Source organism: Macaca fascicularis, chromosome 9, assembly GCF_037993035.2.
Source record: "Macaca fascicularis isolate 582-1 chromosome 9, T2T-MFA8v1.1".
In the NCBI taxonomy this organism is placed as follows: Eukaryota; Metazoa; Chordata; class Mammalia; order Primates; family Cercopithecidae; genus Macaca; species Macaca fascicularis.
In genome coordinates this window covers 35,054,417-35,072,705 of record NC_088383.1, presented here as the reverse complement: position 1 = coordinate 35,072,705, position 18,289 = coordinate 35,054,417, and the positions used below count along the sequence as shown (strand labels likewise).

Below are 18,289 nucleotides of genomic sequence, written 5' to 3'. Positions count from 1 at the left end.
TCTTAATAGAGAGGAAAAGGAACAAATTTTCTTAAAAGCCTCCATGTCCTTTGGAGGAAGACAATGGCTTACAGTGAGATAACTCACAGTACAGAGGAAGGCTAACCTTTCTGAAGTCATTTATATGCTTGGGCTGGGCACAGTGACTCACACCTGTAATCCCAGCCCTTTGGGAGGCCGAGGCTGGTGGATCATTAGGTCAAGAAATCAAGACCATCCTGGCCAACATGGCAAAATCCCGTCTCTACTAAAAATACAAAAATTAGCTGAGTGTGGTGGCGCATGCCTGTAGTCCCAGCTACTTGGGAGGCTGAGGCAGAAGAATCACTTGAACTGAAGAGGTGGAGATTGCAGTGAGCCAAGATCATGCCACTGCACTCCAGCCTGGTGACAGAGTGAAACTCCGTCTCAAGAAAAAAAAAAAAAAAAAAAGTCTGGTTGCAGTGGCTCACTCCTGTAATCCCAGCACTTTGGGAGGCCGAGGTGGGCGGATCACGAGGTCAGGAGTTCAAGACCAGCCTGGCCAACATAGTGAAATTCTACTACTAAAAATACAAAACTACTAAAAATACAAAAAATTAGCTGGGCATGGTGGTGGGCACCTGTAATCCCAGCTACCCAGGAGGCTGAGGTCGGAGAATGGCTTGAACCCAGGAGGTGGAGGTTGCAGTGAGTTGAGATCACATCATTGCACTCCAGCCTGGACGACAGAGCGAGACTTTGTCTCAAAAAAAATAAAAAATAAATATAAAAAAAATTCTGAGCTTTGTTTTTTGCATTATGACAAATAGCTGGCTTTTTAACAACAACAATAACAAAAACACAACTGTGTTACTTGGGCATAGCTGTACCATAATTTGATAGTCTCTTTTCAGATTTGTGAGGGTTTAATAGCAGAAATCTAAGATACTGGGATCCTTTTAGCTGGTCTTATTATACCCATGATAATTGTGTATTGCTAATGAAAGTGCTCCTTGCTGGTGGAGAGGAAGGACTGAATTTTACTGAGGATATATTAACCTGATTTGGAGGTCAGTTCTTTGCAAAAGTTTGGGAAGAGGCCGAACCATTCTCTTTGGCTCTTTGTTACAAGAAACTCAGAAATACTGATCTATACTTTCTTTGTTGATGCTGGAAAAAGAAAAATGACTTCAGAATTCACGGAGTAATTAACCGTATGGCCCCTATAATTCTCACTGTATTTGGAGGAGAACCTTAGCTGACCAGTCCCGAAAGAAGATTTCTGAGAGTGGCTGTTCATATGTGCCTTTCTGCTCCTTACTTAATGGAGAAATGTTTAAAGCTCTTTTGGTAGGTGGAGACCTACTTCAGTTACTTGTCATTCTTTCAACTGCAAAAAGTTTGGGGTATTGAAGTGTCCTTGGACCATGTGCTTACGAAGTGTTGGATCAAGGAATGGAATGTTGTTATCACTAAGTAGATCTTTTATCTGCAAAGTCCAGAGAAGTGAGCTTATTGATTTACTCATTTTCATGGCTCCCTCTACCTCTGTTCAGCTGCCATGATGCAGATAGGCATGCAAGATTGTTTAGGATTAGAATATATGGTAGCATTTACTTCTGAGGTTGGCCTTATGCGAAGAAAAGTTACAGAGGCTGTGCAGATCTGTTGTAGATATAAGCCAAAATAATCTGCTCTTCTGTGTCAGCAGGATATGTTGGGAGCCTGAGGAAAGAAGTCATTGTGCTGACATTGAATGGTGTAGTCCAGCAAATTAGTGAGGGGCCAGAGTATATCTGCATTATTCTTACCCAAGAAGAAAGGAAGCACTTTGGGAAGGGCTGCTTGTTTTCTTTCTTTTCATCTTGCAAATATAGTACATGGGACCCTTAGATGTCTGCGCTGTATAACAAGGTCTTGCTGGGCCCTCCAGTAGTGTACAATCTGATTCTTAGAGGGTGTTTCTGTGGGTGCATCAGCATCCCACCAGGAAGCTGCTTCTCTGCTACTACTGACTTGGCACACGATCTTCACATAGGAGGCATCCACCTCACATATTCCATTTTAATTCTACTCAAACAACATTGCAATCCATGTTGCTGGCAGGGCCATACTGCAGTAAAAGTATGGGAAAGTAAAGTCCTTGAATATATTTTAGCTTTATTATTTTTGTTGCATTGGTTCACTGTGTGCCTATTTTTTTTTTCTTTCCTTCCAAGTGGAAGAAGACACAGAAGAAAGTTCAAGATCAGGGAGAGAGTCTGTATCCACAGCCAGTGATCAGCCTTCCCACTCTCTGGAGAGACAAATGAATGGAAACCAAGAGAAAGGTGATAAGACTGATAGAAAAAAGGATAAAACTGGAAAAGAAAAGAAGAAAGATAGAGATAAGGAGAAGGATAAAATGAAAGCCAAGAAGGGAATGCTGAAGGGCTTGGGAGACATGTTCAGGTAAGTCTTTACCCAGAATCCCAAACCCGAATCTCCTTAAACATACAGGAGTGTGAACTTAGCAAAAAGTACTAAAAACTGGACACAGTAGTGCACACCTGTAATCCCAGCTACTTAGGAGGCTGAGCTGGGAGGAATGCTTGAGCCCAGGATTCCAGATCCAGCCTGGGCAACAGATCATTCCATTCTCTTAAAAAAAAAAAAATAAATAAATTAAAAGCACTGAAAACACAGATTTGAAAACATTGTCTTTGAGATCAACCAAAATTCTTGTATAATCTTTTCCTACCTCATTTTTACTTTGTTACGGATTTCATGTTAGGTATTTTCAGACTATTTTAGCAGCCTAAATGATTATATCTTCCCAAACCATGTAAATAATTGTTGAGAGGTAGGAGGGACATGTCTGTATCTTAGTTATGCATAAGAGTGAAAGTCCCATTGAGACAAAGGGCTATTAAAGCAGTGTTTGTTCTTTTTTTGTGTGTGAACAATGGTTCATTATTTAAATTTAAACATAGAACTAAAGTTAGTGGTAGCATTTAAAGGTTCATTAATAACAAGTCTAATAAAAAATGTTACAAATAGAGCTTCAATTAAGCTGTGTTGATTAATTTAATACTTATTACTTCAGTCTGTAAAGATTTCATTAAATGTGGTCTCTGGCTGTTTCTTGACAGTTGTTTTTGTGCCCCTAAATTATACTCTAGGATTACTTAGCATATCATTTTTTACAAATCATTGCCATACAATAAAAGTGACAAGTTGTTCAGAAGTTGCACTGCAGCTCTCCCATAAACGTTCATCTAAGATGATTTATAATATTCGGGCATTTAATCTTAAATATAAAGATTGCTTGATTGTTCCATAAATTAAACCCCTAAACATATCAAGGTGGTGGTTTAAAATTGAAAACATACAGCACAGCCATTTGACTTTTCCAAAAGTAGTTATCCTGCATTATGGATCCCCTCCTTTTAAAAAACTTTTTTTTTAAATTGCAAAATGCGAACAACAGTTTTCATTTTCATAGAATTTGTTGATTTACAATCCTGAAATTGACCTCCATAACTCAGGGAGTTATAGATAGTCAGACCTGGAAAGTTGAGGAACCATGGCCCAGCCTGAAGGCTACATAGCTCAACAGATGTGTTCTGTAGATGTCTGATTAAGTGCATAGAAGAAGGAGATTTAACTCTAGACTTACATTAACACAAAGCCTAGTCTATGAGCAGTACTTTATTTCAATATGATTAGAGTTTTGTCTCTCAGTGCTTCAGAACTGTGAGATTTTCGTAGTTTTTCATTAGAGTTTTTCTAGTTTATATAGGGCTCCCCCTCGAATCCTTTTTCAGTCAGATCATGTTTCTTCATTATACTCTGTGTCCAAGAATCATATAGGAAGAAATTGCTCTAACTGCCACTTTATTTCAGTTTCTGTGTTAGCCAAGGGCCTTTTTGTTCCGTATGTGCAGACTGACAGCTCATAAACTGGCACCTCCACAGTGCACAGAAATAAGGCTGCTGCCCGTCAGTTAACATGGAAGGAATTTGTACTACTGTCTTCTTCAAATTATAGGGTTAGAGATGGGAGAAACCTTCCCCTGAGACTTGTGGCACATTCTCACTTCCAGGGGCTCTCCTGACGTCTTACTGAAAGCTAACGGCTCGTTAGTTTTCATTCATTGGCCAACATTTGTCTGATAAAGTGCTCTGTTCTGGTTATGGAATAAAAAAATATACTTCTAGTATCTTAGAATGACTTTAATTGTAAGTGATCTTTTTCTGTAGCTTGCAACTCCAGAAGAAAGGCCTGTGGTAGAGCTTTCTGTCTGGGGCCAGAGGAGCAGAGTGTGGGAGAAATGTGTATTGTTTCTAAGGGACCTTGAAGAACACCACCACACAACTCTCTTCTAGAAGTCCTGTCAAGCATTACATGATGCTTTCTCTAGATCAGTATCTATAGCCTGTACCCATAACCTATAATGAAAGCCAGCTTTATGATAAAGAAGTTGACCGTGCATATTCTTGAAAATAAAATTCTATATGCAGGTGCAGGGGCTGAAGGTTCCCCCTCTGCTACTAAAAATTAGACTGATAGTCTCTCAGTGTTTAAGAATGACTAGTAAGAAAATAACAGACAGTCATACTTTTTTAGGTATGTGGTATCAGTGGTATATTGGAGTCAGGCCCGCTTTGGCTGGCAAGAGCCAACTGATCAATTTTTAGAAACTTTGCAAGCTGGTTGTCAAACATAGCCATTATTAAAAATTAAATACATCATCTAAAAAGCAAAGGTAATTAATACTCAAAATACATGACTTCCTAATTATTTTTGCTATACTGTGATCTCTACTTTTGACATTATTTGCATTTATGGCATGGACATAGGGCTAATACTATATAATGATGACTGTGCAGCTTTCCCAGCCCTGTGTTTAGTGACATCATGCTGATAGCTGAAAATTTGCCATGGTGCAGTGTTTACACCAGGAAGTCTATGGAATTCCACAAAACAGAGCTCTTCTCCCAGCAGAGCAACACAGTACCCCACAGTGAATGTAAATACCTTTGACCAGAGTGGCAGCATCTTGTCTAGTGCCCCTGGGCATGGCTGGGTTCTATCAGATTGCAAACCGCTGCGCCAGCCCTTTCCCAGTGGGTTGCCACATATTGCCCCTTGAATATGAGTTCAGAATAATGTATTAAACAGGAAATAGCTTTTTTGTTACTGAATGTTGGCTCTTGATCCTTCCTTCACACGATGATGGTAGTCATTAGTTTTTGAGAAGACTCTTAAAGCATTGTTAGATTTTTTGAAACATTCTCTTAAACTACCTTCCTTCCATACCTACTGGATCTGATTGTTTGAGGTGAATATACTCTCAGGTTGATTATTTTACGTTTCCTTCTTTTTTTCTCTCTCTCCTAACAACATAGGGGACTACAGTAAGATTTAAAAATTGGTCCATTCCTTTCTCTTTGTTCTTTTAAGGAAACTAGGATGTGGTTTCCTTAGCAGTGCTGCTTTTAAACAGCTTAATCAGAACATGCATGTGCATATATATATTTCTTAGTATGGTTTGCAAGAGGGTTCACATATGGAGGATCATGCAGGTCTGAAGTATAAAGCAGGGGTGCATCTGTGATGCTTTTCTTTCTATCTTGTAGTTCAGAAAACAAAAGGCTAAGGGACATTCGGTATTGGGAGTCTAGATTTGTAGGTAAATATAGCAGCCTATGAGCTTATTCTCTTTAGTCTGCTTGAGGAAGTAATACATTTTCCTTTAGAAACAGGCTCACAGACTCTCCTCCCTCTACCATCCTGTCCTACCCTCATCATCCTGTTGCCTCCCCGCGACCCCCACTCATACACTATTCCTACACCAGCAGGTTGTCTATGATGCTTGGTTAAATATGAGGGTCAAATAGATAGACCTTGTTTTAAATACTGTACCAGAGGAAATGAGTAGGTAATTTTTAGTCATTGGTATATACAGATAGCATGGTTTTCTGTTTCACACATTGAATGGTAGTCACAAAGATGCTTTAATTATTGATAAACAGCTCTAGGAAAGAATGTTGTGAGTCATATGAATCACTCTTCTGTTTATAAATTATGGAGTATATGAACTACAAAAGCCGCCTTAATGCAAGTCTTAAATCAGAAATTTAAATCTATAAGGAATCAAATAACAAATGCAAAGTTTTTCCTGTTTGTATTAATTTCTCCTCGTACATACTACATCTTTTGCACACAAGGAGCTTCTGTCACCTTAATTAAAATGCCTTTGTATCTGAGAAACCTGAGTGTGCTTACAAAACAGGTAAACATGACTTGTAAATGTAATCATTCTGTGTGCAGAGTGCAGAGCAGAGCGGGGAGCACAAAGTTTGAGTCTGTGTATGTTTGATCTCAGACACTCAGCTATTCAAATTTAATGCTGGAGGATATTTCTGAGAATTCTTCAATTATATGAAATTGTCATGAAAGAGGAAATTGAGTGTGTTCTTTAGGAGAAGGGAGAGATGTTTTTTAATGTTTTAAATGTGTTCGTTTTTAAAGGAAAGCAGCCTTCTTAAGCAACATGGTTTTGCCTTAGCTTTTAATCTCCAAACTGAAATAACCAGCAAGATAGTAAAATACTGTATTTTCAGATATTAAGAAATTAAAATCATGTGCTCTCTTTTTGTGAGCCCTAGAGTAAGTATAATTTGATATTGCTTTGCTACGAAATTGGAACTGTTATCGTTTGAATATCATAAAATTGTATGTACTCTAAAATTGAAGGTTCTTAGACGCGACCTTATTGTACATGTCTCGGATTTATTTCTAGCTGTTGTCCATATGTGATAGCTGAGAACCTATCACTGCAGAAAGCTAAAGCAAAAGTAATGTTGCAATATTACCATTAAAATTGAATCCTCCAATTACATTTAAAATGATTACCTGAGTCCCCGAAGCATTGTTTTATTCAGTTTTGAAGAGGAAATAGATAATTTAGTTTGTAACCTTGTTTGGTTGAAATCAGATATATTGCTCTCTTTTCCTTTTTAGAATATGATCATTTTCAGAACACAATGAACATGATCAGGTTTTAAAACTGAATGTTGTAGTTTGGATTATACATCCTAGGCGTTTGAGAAAAGAACACAGATTCTTGTTGCTTTCCTCACCTGTACTAACTGTGTGTCTGTACCATGTCTCTCATTTAGCCTTGCCAAACTGAAGCCCGAGAAGAGATGAACAACAAAGCGATTCAAAACATGTCTTGAGCAGCACATATTGCACAGTTGTTGTTTTTTTTTAAACAAACAATAAATTTACTTTTAATGAATTCTTAGTGGCTGTTGACGAATTTTGTTTACGACATCAGCAGTTTGATGGTTTAGTAATTTCCTTATTAATCCATTTGGAACTTTTTGATCTTAATTTCAAGCTTGGGGTTTAAATTACTGCTTGAAAAGGCAGAGATATGTTTGTTTCTCTTTCCTTTCTTTATTGGCCCCTTTTCATAGTGGAAAACCATAGTCCTCTCACTGCTGGCGTATTCAGAAATCATCAGCACACACCCATTGGATGTTAGAATCAGAGTTTTCAAGATTCTGTTAAGGGCCACCACCCATTTGGTTGTGTTGTGTAACCACCAATGACTTGGGACACAGGCAGATGTCACAGGTGATGCAGGCCAGAGGCAAAGAGGTCCGTGGGCTGGTACAGTCACCCATCAGGGATGAGATGCAACGGATAGATTCATGACCAGATGGACCAGTTTTGGCAAAGGTTTCAGTCCCTTTGTGGATTACAGAGTTTAGACCAAAAATGGACGGTTGCAGGGCTGGTGGCCTAGGAAAATAAATTTCTGTGGTTAGATGGCTGAACCAGCAAGTTCTTCCTGTGTGAAAAAAGCAGAGCTACTTTGGCACATAGTAATCCTAAGGTTTGCTGAGACCATGTGTCGAGAGAGCACACATTCTTTCATAAATGTTTCTGCAAAGACTCTGCCCGACCAACCGTTTCAACCACAGATCCAATGCTAGTGCAGGTGGATCTCCAATGGTCCTTACTTTGGATTGAAGCCTTCTCTCTTGTAAGAAACCTTAATTCACAGTTTCAGTATTCATGGCTTCCCAGAATTTGAGACAGAGACTATTTATTTAGTTAGCTCTTTTTCCTGAAAAATGTTAGTATTGCATTCTTACTGAAAATAAACATGGGTTGGGTGCATTGGCTGACACCTGTAATTCCAGGCACAGGAGTTTGAGACAAGCCTGGGCCACACAGTAAGCCCTTGTCTCTATTAACAAAAATTTGAAAATAAAAAATAAAAATAAATAACTGAAGTCTTGAAAACCATCTGATAAAGGGTATTGTGGATTGGGTTGAGTGCCTGTGAGAAGGCTTGACCTCTGCTCTGACGTGAGAGCAGTTTGCAGTCCTACCCTCACCCCCGCCCAAGTGAAAGCCCTCAGTTCTAGTAAGGAGACACACAGAAGAGCGTTTATTTGGTCATGCTAGTTTTTGATGACTTGGGCCCTAATTGCCATGGGGATTAATGTAACCAGTTTCATACTGGTACATCAAGTGGCATCCTGTGCAATCTGCTGATGATTTAAGGAATGCAGTTAAAGTACGCACATAGAAAGCAATGCTTCTTCAAGTGAAACACAGTGAGATTTTACATAATTTTATTTGCTTTCTTGTTTGTCACCTGGACAAAGAACAGCTGTGGTTTGTAATTATACATGCTGAGAGGTTTCCTTGGAATGAGTTCTGAATTTGTAAATCCTAAGGACTTAACGTATGCGTCTGTTAATTTGAATTGAAGCAGAGGTTCCCATTTTTAACACAGGAAAATAAATGTCCAACTGACCTGCTAGCAAAGACAAGTTCTAAGGTAGCTGATATCATATTCTTCAAGTATTCTTCTTTTCCTGGTTAGCAGTTTTAAATAGAGAACCTCTGACATCCACAGCGCCCAGGCTGAATGCAGAGGAAGCTGAGGAGGCACAAAGCATGACGGCCGGGCCTCTCTCAGACCTTTTCTGACGTTCTTTAACGTTTCTTTTCCATAGACCTGTGGCGTGAATATAGAATGCAAGTGTCAAGGATGACACCTACTTTATAGTCTCTGTAAAGCAAACCTTTTCGCAAAAGAAATTCTTGACAGTTCTGAGATGCTAAGTCAATTTCAATTCCAGGCTGTGTGGAAAATAGAATCTTTTTTCTGCAATTGATGTGAAAATTGAAGGCTACTGACTATTCACTTTCTAATAACATAGGGTAAATAAATACTATCACACCATTGAAAAATGCACTTAGAAGACAAGCTCAGCTAATGACATTCACAACATATGTTGGAAATATTCCTTCTGAATGCTTGTTACCGTTAAGTCTCCATATTGTTTACATTAAAGATAATAGATCAAGTACATGTTATTCCTAAATGTATTTTTATCAAGCTACAAATTAGTGTATAAAGGTAATTGTTTTATCCTGACAATGTTTTAAAGAATTCACTGGGGGACCTCTTTCCTAATTGAGTGTCGAATGGTTTTCTTCTGACCTTTGTTTAATAATAGCCAATTTAGAAGCAAAAGACTAAAATCAGATTAAATTTTGGATCATAGTGAAATAACCAGGTCTCCTATTAACCTTTCTGCTTGCAATTTTTTTTTTTTTTTTTTTGATGGTTGACCCTTTTGCCCACTTGGATCTCATGCTTTAAGCCAAGAGCCAAACCATTGTGGTCCTCTGAGGCAGGCAATTCTTAATCCTTTCTGCATCATCCATGACTACTCTTTTTTTATGGCGGGGGATGGTTGAACCTCTGCCCCCACCTCCATCCCATGCTGTAAGCCAAGGCCAAGCTCCCAAAAAACCATTCTGGTCCTCTCTTGCCTCTTGCAGGACATTGCCCCAACAATTTTTAATTCTTTCTTCTCTCTTCTAAATCGATCTGATCCCTCTGTGACTGCCTTTTTTTTTTTTTTTTTTTTTTTTTTTAGACAGGGTCTTGCTCTGTTGCCCAGCAGCAGTACAGTGGTGTAATCATGCCTCACAGGCACCTTGAACTGCTGGGCTCAAGTGATGCTCCCACCTCAGCCTTCCCAGTAGCTGGGACTACAGACATGCACCACTGTGCCTACTACTTTTTACATTTTATATAGAGGTGGGATCTCACTTTCTTGACCAGGTTGGTCTCAAACTTCTGGCCTCAAGCAATCCTCTGGCCTCTGCCTCCCAGCATGCTGAGATGAGGCATGAGCCACTACCCCTGGCATTGCTCTTCTCTTTACAGGGTCATTCACATTGTTTTGAACCATGCTGTCACCTCCTCCATCTTAGAGAAAATTCTCTCTTAGCCCTACTTACTCTCCAACTACGATCTCATGTCCTCTTGTGCCCATCACAGCAGACCCTTTGATTTATTTGCTGTCTTTTTTTTTCCATTCTCTCTTGAACTTGCTTCAATGAATCCTTCACCCCTTCTGCTCAAGAAATCCTGTTCTCATCCAGGTCACCAGTTCCCACTTCCTTGGGAAGTCCGGGTCCATTTTCATCCCTCATCATGGTCCTCCAGCAGTACCCAGCATGTTGATCTTGGCTCTCCTTTGAGATCACCTTTACCAGCTTTCCCTCCTCCTCCTCGGCCTACCCTGTCTTGTCTCCTTTGCTAATTCTGTGCCATACTCTGTCCTCCAGGTCTCGTTGTGCGCCAGGGCTCAGCAGTCCAAAATCCTTTTTTTTTTTTCTCTCTTTTTGGTAACACAGAGTTTTGATATTCTCAGGAAACAGAGCCTTTGTGATCTAAATACAGCCTATAGGCAGATGACTCTCAAATTCACCTCTCCTGCCTGGACATTTTCTTGGAACTCTTCATTTGTAGTCTCAACCGTCTTCTTGACACATTCACTTGGAGATCAACCAGACACTTGAAACTTCACAGGCTCCCACCTCACTGCTGGATTCCCCCTCCCCGCAAACTGCTCCCGTGAGCCTTCCCTTTCTTAGATAATGGCAATTCTGTCTTCTCAATAGGTTAGATCCAAGGCTTTGGAGTGATCCTTGACACCTGATTTTCCCTTATGCCCCACAAGCAGTTTATGAATGTGTAAAAGCAGAAGTCCATCAGCTGTGTTTCTGGTACACATCTGCCATCCTACTTTTCAGCTCCCCCACTTCTGCTACTGTGCTGCAGTGGTCCAAGCTCCGAGTGCTCTCTTCCGGGCTTAGGCAGTAGCCCTGTCACTATGCTCCCCGCCTCAACCCCGGCTTCCTGCAGTATACTCTCACCACCACGGCGAGAAGTCACTTTTCCCTCCTCTGTTCAATGCCCCAGTAGCCCTCAGCGCCACACAGAGCAAAAGCCAAATCCTTAGGGTCCTGCAGAACTTGGTCCCCCACCCCAACCTCTCTGACCTTGTCCCTACCGCTCTTTTGTTCAGTAACTTTACTCTTCCCTGAACCAGCCGGGTCCACTAGAGCCTTTTCCCTTGCTCCTCCCTCTACCTGGAATAGCCTTTTCTCAGGTATTCCTAGGTTCACTCTTGCACCTTTAACATCTTTATTCAAGAGTCAGCTTTGTAGAGGGTCTAGTCAGATTTTCAAACTCCGCTCCCTCCCACCCTGACGCTTTCTAACCCACTTTTTGGCATCATTTTTCGCATTTGCACTCCTACCTGAGATATGATAGGTCCCACTCATTTGATATAAATATACATTGACATTGACAGAGAATGTTAACCGATTTTTCCCCTGCTGTATCCCTGGCAGACTGCATGGTGCGTCCATCATCAGTGCCCAGTAAGTGTAACAGATGCGCATTGCCAAACCCCTTTAGTGGCCATTCTCTGCCTCTGTGCCCGAGGCCTCTCCGAAGCCTAGGAAGGCAGCTCTGTGTTTCCATCTGGGCCTGCTGGATGTGTCCAGGAATAACACCTTGAAGCAGCCTTCATCCCAGTGTAAATGTACCCTAGTCCCCACGGCCCTTGGGTTTATAGCACTAAGTCATAAGGTCTGCACCCTTCACCCTCAGACCAGGAGCTTGTCGGAAATGTGGAATCCCAGGCCCTTCCCACATCTGCTGACGTCAGAATGTGCAGCTTAACAACCCTGGAGATTCCTGTGCACATTTCAGGTCAAGAGGCAGCAGCCCCTACCCCGCTCCCAGAGTTTGCCTGTGGGGTTGTGTTCCACTTACCCACAGTGTCACAGGCTCAGTAACACTCCTTTGTGACAGCCTCTCCTCCCCACTATGACGTCTCCACTTCCCTCCCAAGTGTTTCTTCCCTTAAACCACTGTCCTGAATCCTTGTCCCAGGGTCTGCTTGTGATGAAATCCAGACTAAAACAGTGTTAAGTGAATGAATAAATAAAACTTTTGGAATCAGTGGTAAATAGCATATGCTGGAAACTTCTGTTGGGGGTAATTTTGCAATTTATGACAAGTCTTCATACCAGGACAGTGCTGGCGTTCCCGTCTTTGGAAGGCAGTGTCACTGTCGTCTCTGCCTTTGTATATGTACATACCTGTGACTACACAGACAGTCCCCAAAGAGCAGCCTTTCATGCTCCATGGATCTACATCATGGTATTTGGTTGTTTTTTATTATTATTATTATTATTTTGAGATGGAGTTTCGTTCTTGTTGCCCAGGCTTGAGTGCAGTGGCACAATTTTGGCTCATTGCAACCTCCACCTCCCAGGTTCAAGTGATTCTCCTGCCTCAGCCTCCCAAGTAGCTGGGATTACAGGCATGTACCACCACACCTGGCTAATTTTGTAATTTTAGTAGAGATGGGGTTTCATCAGCCTGGTCTCAAACTCCTGACCTTATGATCCACCCACCTCGGCCTCCTAAAATGCTGGGATTACAGGTGTGAGCCACCACGGCCAGCCCGGTTTATTATTGAAGTTCTTTTATTCTGCTAAAAATAGCCATAGATGATTTTTGTAAATTAAAAAAAAATTAATTTTGTTTTTATTTTTGAGACATTCTTGCTCTGTCACCCAGGCTGGTGTGCACTGGTGCGATCTCAGCCCACTGCAACCTCTGCCTCCTGGGTTCAATCAGTTCTCCCTCAAGCCTCCCAAGTAGCTGCGATTATGGGCATGAGCCACCACCATACCCACCTAATTTCGCAGAGACAAGGTTTCACTATGTATGCCAGGCTGGTCTTAAACTCCGGACCTCAGATGATCCGCCCACCTGGGCCTCTCAAAGTGCTGGGATTACAGGCGTGAGCTCCCATGCCTTGCTTAATTTTGAATTTTTTCAATAAAAAAATTTTTTTTTAGAGACAGGATCTTGCTCTGTCACTCAGGCTGGATGGTGTGCAGTAATGTGGTCCTTGCAACCTTGAACTCCTGGGTGATTCTCCTGCCTTGGTCTCCTGAGTAGCTGGGACTATAGATGCATGTCACCATGCCCAGCTATTTTTTTTTTTTTTTTTTTTTTTTTACTTTTTGTAGAGATAGGGTCTCACTTTGTTGCCCAGGGCATTTTCAAACTCCTGGCCTCAAGTGGTCCTCCTGCCTGGCCTCCCAGACTACTAGGATTGCAGGCATGCACCACCATGCCTAGCCATGATTTAAGTATTCTCTACATAAGGCTGTCAGGAAAGATAATTATGATTACCAGATTAAATATTCCATGTTGGGCAATTCCCTGTTTTCAGGCTGAAGATTGTATAGTTGAATGGTGATAGATTTAAGCAAAGAGTTTGTGTTAAAATTGTCCTTTCATATCTGCCTATGCCTCAAAACATCAGGGTCCGGGAGATGTGTAAGATTCTGTTTCTAAAGAAGTCAAAACTGGTTTTACTCCTTACAAGCTTTGTGGGCAGCTGCTGCAGAGCAAATGAGCGAGTGGAAGGCCTCCCTTCTGAAGGCCCCAGCCATGGGCCACTTACAGACAACCTCTGCCTCGCCCACTGGAGGCGCTCTTGGGCTTTCGCTTTCACTACCGTTGCTTGGTATCCACACATTTCTCCAGAGGCACCAGGGCCCAGCCCACACCTGGGACCTGGATCTGAGGTATGCCTTCACAGACTGATGACTACCTCACCTTCTTAGTTTCTTCTCCCATGACTTTATAATATTTATACTGTGCCTTCCCTTTCTTTTATAATGACAATATTATCTAGTAATGTTAGTCTTTTTTTAAAAAAAGGAAATAAAGGAAGAACTTTACAGTCTGTGCTCATACAAAGGAACAGATACTTTGAAATGAACTGAACAGATACTTTGAAATGATGGAAACCAACTACAGAATTTTTCTAACTGGCTGTATTAAGGTTTCTCAATTTCCACTCTCCTGGCTAACTTAGAGGATTATCTATTACCAGTTTTATTACATTTCTGATTTTGTTAGGTGGTATGTTAGTCATTCTGACTTTTTAAGGCAAACAATAAGCTATTTCTTATATAGCCAATACTGTGGCTAGCAGTCAGCATTCGTTGCATGTTGATACTGGCAGACACTGCAGAGAACATTGTTTTCAATAACCCCTTTACGCCTCATAATAACCCTATAAGGTACTAATTTTAGCCCTGTTTTATGCATGAAGAAACTAAAACATAAAGGTTTGGAGAAGAACTAACTTACCAAGGTCACAAGGTAATTGAGTCACAACAAATTTGAACAATGGTCAACCTCAAAGGCCATGTTCCTAACACTCTTCTGCACCATCTGAGCCGCCTTTGCCCTTCTGGGTAGGTTTTGGCACCCCCGAAACCTGTGTGGGAGCCAAGATTGCTATGCGACATGGCATTGCTCTTGTGAGTGCTATGGAAAAAAGATGTCTGTTACTAGCTTGGAAATGCAGAAGTTAGTATTTTTTGAACCTGACCTTCACGGCTTGTTCCTACTTGATTTCTATAGTTTTCTGTGTCTATGGTCTCTTCTCTTCCCAAAATAATATATATATATTTAATTTTGTAGACATGGGGACTCACTTTGTTGCCCTGGCTGGTCTCACACTCCTGGCTTCGAGTGATTCTCCCACCTCGGCCTCCCAAAGTGCTGGGATTACAGGCATGGAACACAGTGCCCGGCACCAAAATAATTCTGAAGGATTTTTACTGCTAATGAAAAACTTACCTGCTGTCCCATTCCTCTCCCTCTTCACAGACCCTCAAACCTGTCTGTATAGATGCGATGGCAGCCGTCCCTGCTCCAGAACACGAACGTGGGTGATTTTAAAACAATGCCCTCTTTCCTCCAGCTCTCTTCCTTCCAGGTGGCTCTGTCCTGCACATTCTCTGCCTCTTCCTGTTCCCACCCTCATTTTCCCCTTTCCTTACTGCATGCCGCCTTGTGCCTCCACCTTGCTCCACCATTGCTGCCTCTTGTTTTCCCCTATCAAAACAATCATGAGGTCATTCTTCTTTTCCACAGAATGTGTTAGCAGTTTTTGCATCCTCTGCTCTTTCCTCTGTTTCCTTGTCTTCCTCTCCACCTCAACCATGCCCTGTCAGTGCCGCCCAGATCACAATTGGCTGATCCTTGGTGGGTACAGGCTCACCTCTCAGGGCTTTGCTCCTTGGCGGGGTTATTCAAGCTCAGCATCACCTGACTCACATCTGTCTGGGGTCCTCCAACCTGACCTTTGTAAATTTCCACTAACTGAAGATTGTAGGGGAAAAACAAAAAAAAAACATTTTATCGAATTCCTGCTTTTATAGTTGATTTTATCTATTAGGAAAACATCCCAAATTGAACTTTTGAATTCCTAGAATTTCAGATTTCTTTCCTTTTTAAAAATTGTATCTCCTTTTATAGTAGTAAAAAGATTTTTTTTTTTTTTTTGGAGTGGATGTCTTAAGCTCAGTGTCAAGAATAAAATCATTTTCTTAATTGAGAAAGTGATGACATCTGTTTAATTTATCTCAGGATATCTTGATTCTGGAACAATTTTGAGAAAGTAAAGATTAGATCAACTGCAAGTAGGTACTCTTAACAGGATGGAAATTTTCCTCTGATGTTCTTTCTAGGCCGTAGCAACAGCCAGTTGCCTGATGTTACTTTGAGCACAGTGGCAAAGCATTGATAATCACTTAGGCAGAACACATTCACATAAAATTTTACCTGCGTTGAAAAAAAAAAAAATCACCTGGGCAGTAAAATAAATTCTGAGCATTTTATTGCTCACCTGGCAAAAATGGTTTCTAATGATGAGCAGGTGGATTTTTTTTAATTTGGTTGTGGAGCAGGTGTGATGTTTTTAGTAATTGAGAGGTAAAACCATTTGTTTCATACATTCAACAAATATTTACTGGAATGCCTACTACATCCTTGGCACTGTTAGAGGTGTTGGAGATTTAGTGGTGGATACAGGAGAGAGGACAGTCGCTGAGTAAGTAGGTCCTGCTCCAGGACCTCATGAAAGGGAGATGGGGAAATTGTGGGAACTTGCCACAAATGGGCCTGGCTCAGACTAGAAGCCATCTGCCTTCTTCTGAAAAATGACATTAAAACTGAGGTGTGAAAGAGGTTTCGACTTCTTTCTCTGAACTCAAAAGGGGAGAAAGGAGTGTTTTGCATCAGTGGGATTTAAACTTTTTGGTATCATCTGTGAGAAGAAATACATCCTACTTTGCAACCTTGTGTACAGGTATGGGCACAAATAGCTAAAATAAGCATTTCACAAAACAAAAGATACCTGCCCTTCTCAGTGTAATGCAGTGTGATATATTTTATTGAGCAACAGCATAGAGTAGTGGCTAAGAACCTAAACTCTAAAGTTTGATGTCCTGTGTTCAAATCCCAGCTGTGTGCTCAGCAGCCTTGTATGTGGGACCAGTTAATTAACCTCTTTGTGTTTTACTTTTTCAGTTGTGAAGTGTGGATAGTAATGGTACCTGCCTCACAGGGTTGTTTTGAAGCTAATGTGAATTAATAGATACAAAGCATTTTAGAACTCCTCCTGGTACAAAGTAAGTACTTTGTGGGTATTAGCTGCTGCTGTTGGTACCAGTAGTCTGCAATTCATTTTTTAAAAATGGTAAGTAAGTGCCACTAAATCAATTTCAAGTCTTCAGTGAGTTCCACAACAGAATTTGAAGAACACCATTTAAATGGTGGAAATCCTCTCAGTTTGCAAGGGTGGGATGAGGAGCCTGGAGGCATTGGAGAGGCAGGTGGCCTCTCATTTTAAATGACTCTTGATATGGCTTGGCTCTGCTCCTAAAGATAGTGGGTAACCATTCAAGAGAATAGCTTGATAAAGTTTACAGTGTTTAGAAAATTAGATTCCTTTAACCACAATGTGTAGAGTGAACTGAAGGGCTAGACCAGAGTGATGCCAGGAACCGTGAGGCAGCTTTTGTAAAAATCATGGCCAGAGATGGAGGTAGCCGTAGGGACAGAGACATATAGATGTATTTCTCGGGTAGACTCCAGGGGACTTGCTTATTTGGTTTGATGTTTAAACAAAAAAAAGAAAAGAAAAGAAAGGAGAAAGAACAATAAGAAAGAATTGCCACAGCCACAGTTTTAGCCTGGTCAGCTGGGTGGATAGTCACACACCAGTAAATACTGGAAGAGGATCCTGTTTGGAGGACATGTGACATGTTGCATCTGATATGCCTGTGATAGGTCTACCTGGAGGTAACGGGAGGGTGGAAGAGGGGGAAGGGCTGGCACTGTAGAGGTTTGGAAATCAAAGACATGTCAGATAGTGCTTGAAACCATGGCAGTGTGAGTGAACGGATGGTCTGGAAAGTGCATATAGAGGAATAGAAGGTGGCCGGAGAGAGTTCTAAGGCCCCTTCGAATATCACTGGAGCGCAGGGCAGGAGTGGGGCAGAGGAAGGAGCTGTTGGTAACTGAGAAGAGGCCACTGCAGAGAGAGGAGGAAAAGCAAAAGAGTGCGGTCAAAGCCAGTAAAGCAAGGATGTGTTTTTAATTAATTAGAATGATGTGGTCAACATCGTTCCTGCTGAGAGGTCAGAAAGTCCTCCTGGTCTTGGCTACATGGAGTGTTTAGTCAATGAGTGTCAACTGGGCCTATTTTGAAGGGTTACCCAGCACTCTGTGATATACTTGAATCGTTTCTGTATGATGCAGGTGTGGCTAGCATCGCCGATGCTAATGCTTGTTCAAGTTAAGAATATCGCATATCCCTGTTTTAAGAAGCAGAGCTTTTTTCCTGACACTGTGATACAAACACAGGCACAACACCTGTGCCAGATTTCCATAGTTTTTGAGCAATAGAAATGACAATTTAGGTGATATATGAATCCTAATTGCAGATTTTCACAAAGGATTGTAGCTTTTAGGATATAAGGAATTAATTTGTAAGTAAATACTTAACATAACAAAACTTGCAGGAAAAATAAATTTGGTGATTGATTTTGCTGCCTGTAGGATCG

General features: G+C 41.2%; 1 protein-coding gene across 49 annotated transcripts in view; it reads left to right on the top strand.

Annotated features, from left to right (window-relative positions):
• The window catches only part of PARD3 (par-3 family cell polarity regulator), a 717,421-nt gene that overhangs the window by 505,752 nt on the left and 193,380 nt on the right, over positions 1–18,289 (top strand). For 47 of the 49 annotated variants that reach the window (XM_045361920.2, XM_045361921.2, XM_074001408.1 and 44 more), the window contains one exon: positions 2,181–2,412. In XM_045361920.2, coding sequence (XP_045217855.2) covers positions 2,181–2,412 — 232 coding nt within the window. Of the gene's footprint in view, positions 1–2,180; positions 2,413–7,128; positions 7,251–18,289 lie in introns of those variants that run through there. The other 2 variants (XM_045361924.2, XM_045361923.2) reach the window with 1 other exon arrangement.